The sequence below is a fragment of the Coffea eugenioides genome, chromosome 2, assembly GCF_003713205.1.
Source record: "Coffea eugenioides isolate CCC68of chromosome 2, Ceug_1.0, whole genome shotgun sequence".
In the NCBI taxonomy this organism is placed as follows: Eukaryota; Viridiplantae; Streptophyta; class Magnoliopsida; order Gentianales; family Rubiaceae; genus Coffea; species Coffea eugenioides.
Genome location: NC_040036.1, coordinates 76995510 through 77004324, shown reverse-complemented (window position 1 = coordinate 77004324; position 8815 = coordinate 76995510). Strand labels below are relative to the sequence as shown.

Below are 8815 nucleotides of genomic sequence, written 5' to 3'. Positions count from 1 at the left end.
CAAAAAATTCAAATTTTACATAATTACTATAAATTCAATTATGATAAGATATCCAATGACGGTGTATACAAGATTGATATTTTTGTTTTGATTAATTCTTCCATTTTTTCCCAAGTCTTTGGAGAACTCTAAATCACACACTCTGGGATAGTATTTTGCTGGCGTCCCTTTTTTTTGTTGGGGAGGGAGGGGGGGTGTTTCTCACATATTCTGTTGTCGTTCAGAGTAAAGAGAATCAAATAGAATATGGATATTAAACGGTGTTGCAAGCGATTGAACCCCTATGTTACCAGCTCTAGAATTGCTTTTGATCATAATTTGCTGAAAGAGAAACTGTAATTGCCGATTCTTATGTGGTATTCAATTTCCACGATGAAAGTGCTTTTCATACGAAGCAATCCATTGCACGCCATCATCCAACTGCATTATACACATCGCCCCTGGTTCCTACATCATTTTCCCCCAACTTCTATGGCTAATTAAGATTTAAACTCCAACAATTCATGGCGTTTCAGATTCAGGGCCATGCACAACAAAAGCACTCAATGACTCGATAGAACTTACCTGTAGCTCTTTGGTATAACTTGTGTTCCGTTATTCAACTAGAGATTGCTCAAATAACAATCAACTTTTGTCTAAGACCACACAATCAAGTCTTATATATTGATGGAAGCTACATAAGTGCTTCATTGCCTCACGTACACTATGATTAATACTGTCAAACTGTACAACTTCATCATAGTATTTGGCTATAAGGTGCCTGCAATTATGTTTTCCTCAGGCCAGTTCTTGTAATAGCTTGAATATGAAGGCCTCCTTTGATGTGCAGTGTAAACATTGTTCTGTAAGTTACCCTTGCTGCATCATCACCTAATCTGAACTTGTAGTAGTAAAGAAGGGCCGCTGACAGTATCTTCATCTGGCGATAAGCAAAATCTTTGCCTAAACATGTTCGAGGTCCAGCCTGAGAAGGGAAATTTGGTAAGTTAGATGATCCATGATTGTTGATCAAACGACATGCCTACAAAAATAAATTGTCAAAGGATGCTACATACATGGAAAGCTACGAATTTGTATGGCGATTCAGGTTGGAAGATTCCATTCTTGAGCCATCTTTCAGGCCGAAAATCCTCAGCATCTTCTCCCCAAATGTAAGGCATCCTGCCCATCGCATAGGACATGTAGTAAACACCATCCCCTTGTTTCACTTGAGAACCGTCAGGAAGAATGTCATCAGCATCTGCGCACCTTCCGTCCTGTAATTTACAGAATAGAGAGCTATCAACAGGACAGAGATGTCAATTCCAATGCAAGACTTCATGATGCAGTAGTACGAAGCGTCTGGATGGGAGAAGCATGTGTTAATCATGTTTCATCATATTGTGCAGGCAGTTGATGAGCTCAGGCAGAAATCTTCATAAACATTTGCATCTATTGACTGGATTTGTGTGTTGAAAATGTTTAAAGTGATTTTGTCATAGTTCATGAGCCTCTACCACTTTGCATCCCAGTTTCTATTCAAATTTCAAAGTCCTTTGTTTAGCAAACGGTTCAGAAAGTATCCGGCAGAAACACATTATAAGTGAAAAGAAACAATCATCCAATAGATTTCATGAAATTCAAAAGTAATTACCACTGGAACTCCAGGATATAGCCTCAAGGTCTCAGTCAGGGTTGCATGAAGATAATGCATCTTCTCTAGTATTTCGTCAGTAATACTTGCCATAAAATCATCAATACTATTTTCACTGCACTGATTGCCTGTAACATCTTTCACCTCCTCTGCAACTCTTTCCTGGATCAGAGGGTTCTTGCAAAGCATATAGAAAAACCATGAAAGAGTGTTTGCAGTAGCATCTTTTCCTGCAATCATGAAATTCAGAATAATGTCCCGTAGATATTGATCAGTCATCTTCTCTGGATCCTTCCTGCTTTCCACCAGAAACCTTGAGAGGATGTCCTCCTTGTCATTCTTGAAGTAGAACATCAAGATGATAATCAGTTTCTAGCATGGTTCATCCTCAGCATATTCATTTCTCATGTAAATGTAACTATTTTACATGAATCCAATTCATGTAGTTACTAGATCTTTCCAATGTGAAATGTTGCCATCCCCCAGGGAAAGGAGTGGGGGGGACTTCAAAAAAAGCCTCCATCCTTAATGTTTTGCCTGTTTAAATCTAGTCAATATACTTCAGTTCTTTCTGACTGAAAAGCTAATGATTTACCAGTTCTTCCAGCATGAATGCATTTTGCTGAAAGGAAAAGGTTGATGTATTTTATGGTATTGACTGTTGGGATCCTGCATTAGAGGATGGTTGTCTACTGACAGTTTCCTTTTGTTGTGCTCACAATTTACAGCAAGTAATATATGAATTACAATGCGATTGCAGTATACTCACAAAATCATTTCGCAGCTCTAACAGTTTCCTCTTGGTCTTGATCAACTCATCTACGAAATGATAGATGACTTTGATGTTCTGTTTAAGGGACGCTTCACAGCCAACATTGAGGTACCGTTTGAGCTTCCAGAATGGATCGACATAGCGCCAGTATATTAGTTCATTTGCGTCATCAAAGGCCCTGATAAATTTGGTCACCTCGTCGCCTGATCCTTCAAGGCAATTCAGATCTACTCCAAATCCAACTTTGAATATTGAATCCAGCGTGCATCTCATTAGCAATTCCTGCAAGGAAGCAGCTCCACAGACAAGATTAAGTGAGAGGAAAAGTTAAAAGAAATTAAAAGGAAATGTGAATCTCAACAGAAGCTAACCATTTATTTTGGTTATTATCAAAATAATCAAAAATTTTTTGGTATATCTTACTCTTGACTAAAGAAACCAATCATTTCAGATTGGTTTGCATTTTTTAAATGAAGAAAAACGGAATAGCAGAGTCCTGAACATGTCATTCAGCATTAAAAAGTGAACACAGTCAGTGATTTGGAGTTTATCTTGATGGAGGAATTCCTTTAAATCTACAATGAAGTTTATGCAACAAAATGTTGAAGTGAGCAAAAATAACATGGATTTGCAAACATGTCATTGCTGGACAACTTTATAGGTTTTGATCACTGATCAGAAGCTCATTTAATATTCTCTTCAGGTAAGTACAGAAGGAAGTGTTGCCAGCTGCTAATCACGCAACCATATCAAGTAGCTAAAATATAAAGGCTCCAAAAAGAATCAAAGGCGAATTAACAACCAGATCATGCTAATTGTAAGGACCTTCGTAATCTACACTTCGTTGACTTACATGTATGTCAAAAATTTGGCTGGCCTGAGAAAGCTCACCAACTTTTGCAACCAATTTTGCTGCGTTTCTTCTGAAAACTGTGCAGCTGAAATCTCTCAAAACCCTTGTTGAGAACTCAAAGCTTGCTAGCTTCCTCTGCTGCCTCCACTTCTCACCATCTACAGCAAAGATTCCTTGGCCAAATAAGTCTGTTACTATATCTTGATTATTTGTGCCTATTGAATACTTATAAAAGTTGGTTTTAAGTATGTGCTCGACATTTCTCGAATCAGTTGTGTATATTTCACTCTGATCCGGGCCAAGGAATCTAACAGTGGGTTGTCTTTTTGCCAGTTCTGTTTGGTAATCGTAGAGTCTGTCTAAGTAAAAGAGTTCATGAAACACAGTTCCAACCACTGGCGGGTATTTCTTGTTTCTGATAAATTTTTCGATGAAAAATTTGAGTACCAAAGCTGCAACTGGTATCAATAGAACCAGCGTTAAGGTTAAAACGGTGATGAAGATTGAATAGAGGACATCCATATCTCTGCAGAAGGTCATCAAGAGGGGATAATGATACCTGAAAAGTCTACCAAGTACTAACAACTAACATTTTTATACAGAATTATGTGTCAAGACACGAAATAATCTATTTTGCCCACCAAGGACAAAGAGAACAAAGGATTTAGCGAGCAATGCCAAGTCTTAGGTTGCATCAGCAGGTAGTGAAAGGGACAATGACCCCAACTTTTTGTTACATAAAACAATCCAAAAAAACAAGGAAAAAAAGGGTAAAAAACTTGGGGAGTCCCTAAACTATTGTCGTTGTTTACATTTGGCCCTTTATCTAAATTTTATTTTCGATTGACCCTTAAACAATAAAAATTGCACACTTTCAGGACTTTTGGTGACTTTAGGCATAAATTTGGCAGGATTTAAAGGGCATTTTTGTCCATTCATAATTGAAGCATCGAAACTCTCATGAAAACTCTAAAAAAGGTAACCCTTCAATTTCTTAAACACATCATTAGATTTTTTTCACAATTCCTTTGAAAATCAAGTTTTACCTATAAGTAAAAAGCTTTGCACCATGCCTGGCATGTGGTGTTTTTTTCAATCATTTAAAAGCTTCACTGTCAAAATCTTTTGGGTAAAACTCGATTTTCAAAGGATTTGTAAAGAAAATTCTAATGATGTGCTTAAGAAATTGAAGAGTTACCTATTTTTAAAGTTTTTTATGCTGGTCCCAAAACTTCAATTACAAATGGACAAAAATGCCCTTTAAATCCAGCAAAATTAATGCCTAAAGTCACCAAAAGTCCTTAAAGTGTGCAATTTTAATTGTTCAAGGGCCAATTGAAAACAAAATCTAGATTAGGGACCAAAAGTAGACAACGGTCATAATTTAAGGGCTCCCTAGGTTTTTTACTTTGGAAAAAAGTATATCAAGTGCCGTGTGAACCAAAGTGTTTCTTCTCATTGTTCGAGGGAAGCTCATTTGTGTAAACATGATTTCAATTTTCTTCTTTTTTTTGTGGGGTTGGGGGGGGGGGTGGGGGGTCAATATCCACTGATCATCAGTTTTTATTGAGGGCTTATTTGTCCTATTGTTGCATTATGAGCATGTCACAATCTGAAATCGTATTCAATTAGGATCTACTTGGTTGATCACTTGATTATGTAACAATTGAAAAGTTTAGCGGCAGATTGATCCATTCAGACATTGAGGGGGCGGCAAAATGATAAAGCTCAAGTAATTTTGGGGGCATTTTGTAGTTAACCCATATTTTATTTGATTGTGAGATAATTGCACTGTGATTAGCAAATAACAGGAAAGAGCACTCAGGATCCGGTCTGATCTTTTATTTGAGAAAAAATTAGGTACATAAAGGTAAAGGCTTAGAGCACAAGTTTCATAATAATCGAGTCTTTTAGTGTCATAGCCACATGAGTGAAGGCGCTATGAAGGAAAGGGAGATATAACAACCTTCCCTCTGGCTCTTCCAGTTTCAAGATATCGAAAAGCATTAATGGCATCACAAAAGTGAAATGGGCTTCGAGGATCAATTGCAGCTTTTAGCTTTCCACTCTCTAAATATGGCCTAAGCTTCTCCAAAACATCTCCGGAAGCTGTCAAGCCGGAATGGGTTGCTCTTGGATTTGATGGAGGCCATGTTATGTCAATGATAGGCATGTCATCCTTAGCCACCACGTAAGAATACTTGGAGTCAACTGAAAATGCACCATTAGTTGAGAAAACTGAATCAGAAGTTGGCTAAATTTGCTGAAAGTTAAATCAACATGGGAGGATCTTGATCCGGTTGATGTTTGATAATCAAATGTTCTGCAAGGTTCAGAAACCTCACAAACGGATATGCTCGGTATAACTGAAATAAATTATCGTGCAAGCGCATCAGCCTTCCAAATGAAACCGAATGCAACAGAAGTTACCAATTGTGTCGTAGACAAGATCATATTTCTCCTCAACTTCTTCGTATTTGGTCTTTCTGTAGTCGACAACCTTGTCAGCCCCCAAACCTTTCACGAACTCCACTTTTGGGGTACTGGTAGTTGCTGTAACCAAAGAAGCACCATAGAAATGTTTAGCCAGCTGAACTGCTAGAGTTCCTACACCACCAGCTCCACCAACTATAAAGACTGTCTGTCCCTTCTTAAAACCTGCAACTTTGAAACCTTCCACCGCAGTTTGAACGGCTACAGGTAAACTTGCTGCCTCCTCGAACGAAAGATTCTCTGGTTTCCTTGCAACCAAATTCTCTTCCACAAGAATGAACTCTGCCAGCACTCCTAGCTGCTGTAAATTCCCCTCTGCATTGAAATCTTGGATGTTCCCGTACACCTCATCACCGACGCAGAATCTGGAGATGCCATCCCCTTTTGCCGCAACAACACCAGCCATGTCACAACCAGGGACCACCTACATCAACAGAGATTAATCACATCTGCAGAGAATAAATTATTCCTGTATACCTCAATTGTTGTGTATTTTCTCCAACAGCGCAATGACGCACCTTGCTTCAATGCTAATCATCCCTACTTACCGGGAAAGTGGTAGAAACTAAGGGTTTCTGGCGCAATTTGAAGTCAATAGGATTTAAAGCTGCTGCTCTAACACAGACTAGTAGTTGATTCTCTTTAGGAGAAGGAACTGGCAAATATCCTAGCTGAAGTACTTCTGGAGGTCCATGCTCCTCATAGAACCAGGCTTTCTGCATCTTCTTATGATTGTTTTCCCCAGGCAAAGTACTAAATGATTCTCTGCAGTTATCAAAGTTTTCAAGCACCATGTCTATAGTTTAGATTGAAGCTCGAGTGTGATTTTGAGGGGGAAGAAAAAAGCAGCGTTAAGATTACATGGAAGATCACCATAAACACAAGTCCACACCTAACACTAACAGAGTGAAAGGAAGAGGACACACCACCAAAGACAAAGGCTTTGAATACCTAATATATTTATGTGATGAAACGCCTCCATTTATATTTTAAAATGTGCATGGATGGAATCAAATTTCATCCTCAGACTAGACATTTTACTTAAAATAAGTAGTACTAATAATTCTGTGAATAGACACATTTGAGAGAACATAAGCACATAAAGCAGACATGCACGAACATCCTAGCCAAAAGTCAAGAGCCTGATAATTGCTAGAAATATCCCTTCCATGTTAGTACTAACATTTTAGAAGTGGACAACAATGCTTAGGGTTTACAGCACTGAATATCTAGTTCCACTTCATTTCTCCCCCTCGAAGCTGCTGGTTGGCTTACAATTTTTCGAATACTTGATTTTCATAGTTAACATCAAGTTGTACTACAAAGTACAAAGCAATTGGTTTTTGACATTACATGCAAACTGCTCAGGGATTGATGAAGCAGATTGGCATGTTCAAGATATCACGATAAGATATCACCAAGAAGCAAAATATCCGACAGAAACCAGTCGGAGACAGCAACTCCACTTAGCAACATGTAAAAATAGTCTAGCATAAAAAATAGGAGTCTACATTGGTACTTAGTGCCCTTAAAGAGGAAGCCGATATCCAATAATACTAAAAATAACAATGAGAAAATAACCCAAAAAAAATCCTATTCTACTTCATACGCTTCCCCAAAAAGGGATTTTGGTGAATATAAAGAATCGTGCTGGATTAGATAGTTGGATATATAGTATAGCGGAAGAGCCAAGAGAAGGTTGACGATAGAAGTGTATACTGAACACTTCTCATTGTACAAAACGCAATTCTGATTCGGAAAGATTGTATAAATAAATGGAACAAAGTTTCAAAAGAGGATAAAAATGTGGTTGCATCAGTATTTGATCAGCCAATATAAACCAATCCTCCAACAATCAATTGAAGGGTATCCACTGAGTATTACTTCAGTTTCTTAGCCTTTTTTTATGAAATAGAAGTCAATATTATTAATAAACTAGTTGAAAATCACCAATTACAATTTGTTCGACAAAGTAATCTACGGCATAAAATAAATAGAATATATCACAAATATATCTTATCTGAAATCATTAGATTTAATAGAGTTACAGAATATGAAAGATTACATTGTGAATCACAAACTATCATATCTAACCAATTATAAAAACTGTTCCATAAATATCTATGCATACCTATTCCCTCAAATTTGGTATTTAACTGGTTCAGTCTCAAAACTGATGCTGAAATACAACATGTGAAAATCCGTTAACTAAGATAAAAAATAAATATTTTGCAAAAAGTTTTTCCTTTAATTTCCATCTTCTGCTGGCTAACTAAGGGTTGAGCTTTTCCCACTTTATCTTGCTGCCGCCGGATGGTCTTACCTTAACACTACTACTTCCATTATTTTTATTTTTGATAGTTATAGCAGCAAAAAAAATTTCTTTATTATTTTGTTTAATAAATTTCTAAAAGTAATTCCTAAAAGTTATTTTTTAATACAATTTTATTTGGTAAGAATGCTTTTTAATCTTCTTAAAACAAGTTCAAAGTTAGTTTATTACCGTGAATAGAGGTCACAAAGTCACGCAAAATAAACAAAAAATTTGTTAGAGACTATCACCAGGAAGCAGAAACCATGGTGTCCTCAACAATGAGAAAATTGAAAAAATTTAGTTAGATACTTGTAAAATTTTAATGCACGTTACATTGCAAGATAACTTCCTAACATCCGACATCTTTAGCTTCCCTTTGTCTAAATTGTTATTAAAACAACAAAAGGATCATATTTTCTTTTGAATCGTTTAATTTTTCTTTCATTCTAGTCATTTTTTATTTGTTTTGTTTTTGGTTTTCTTCTGTTTTTTCCCACACAATAGACAACTGTTTTCTTCCTGTTAACATAGTTTTCATAAATTTAGTTTCATTATGTTTAGTTTTCTAAATTATCCAAACCTACAAATTCTCTTTCTTGCTTTTCACTAATTGTTGAACTATATTCATAAGATTCTATTCAAGATAAAAAATTTACTTCAATAAATTTATGTTCCTAGATAAAATTTAAAGGCCAGTTTTACATGAGTGGCCATAAAAAAGTTAAGAATAGAAAAGGATCCTGGAAACAT

General features: G+C 36.6%; 2 protein-coding genes across 2 annotated transcripts; both read right to left on the bottom strand.

Moving 5' to 3' along the window:
* Positions 1-464: 464 nt before the first annotated feature.
* LOC113763119 (cytochrome P450 704C1-like) lies at positions 465-3802 on the bottom strand. The gene is made up of 5 exons (XM_027306847.1): positions 3259-3802; positions 2403-2687; positions 1634-1972; positions 1056-1256; positions 465-964 (listed from the first exon to the last, which is right to left on the bottom strand). Exons 1-5 carry the CDS (start codon positions 3796-3798, stop codon positions 767-769), a joined length of 1563 nt encoding a protein of 520 aa, XP_027162648.1. The 5' UTR covers positions 3799-3802; the 3' UTR covers positions 465-766.
* A 1395-nt stretch (positions 3803-5197) lies between these two features.
* Positions 5198-6545, bottom strand: LOC113760760 (2-methylene-furan-3-one reductase-like). The gene is made up of 3 exons (XM_027303475.1): positions 6300-6545; positions 5689-6175; positions 5198-5469 (listed from the first exon to the last, which is right to left on the bottom strand). The coding sequence occupies exons 1-3, from the start codon at positions 6543-6545 to the stop codon at positions 5198-5200; spliced, it is 1005 nt and encodes a 334-aa protein (XP_027159276.1).
* Between the last annotated feature and the right edge of the window lie 2270 nt (positions 6546-8815).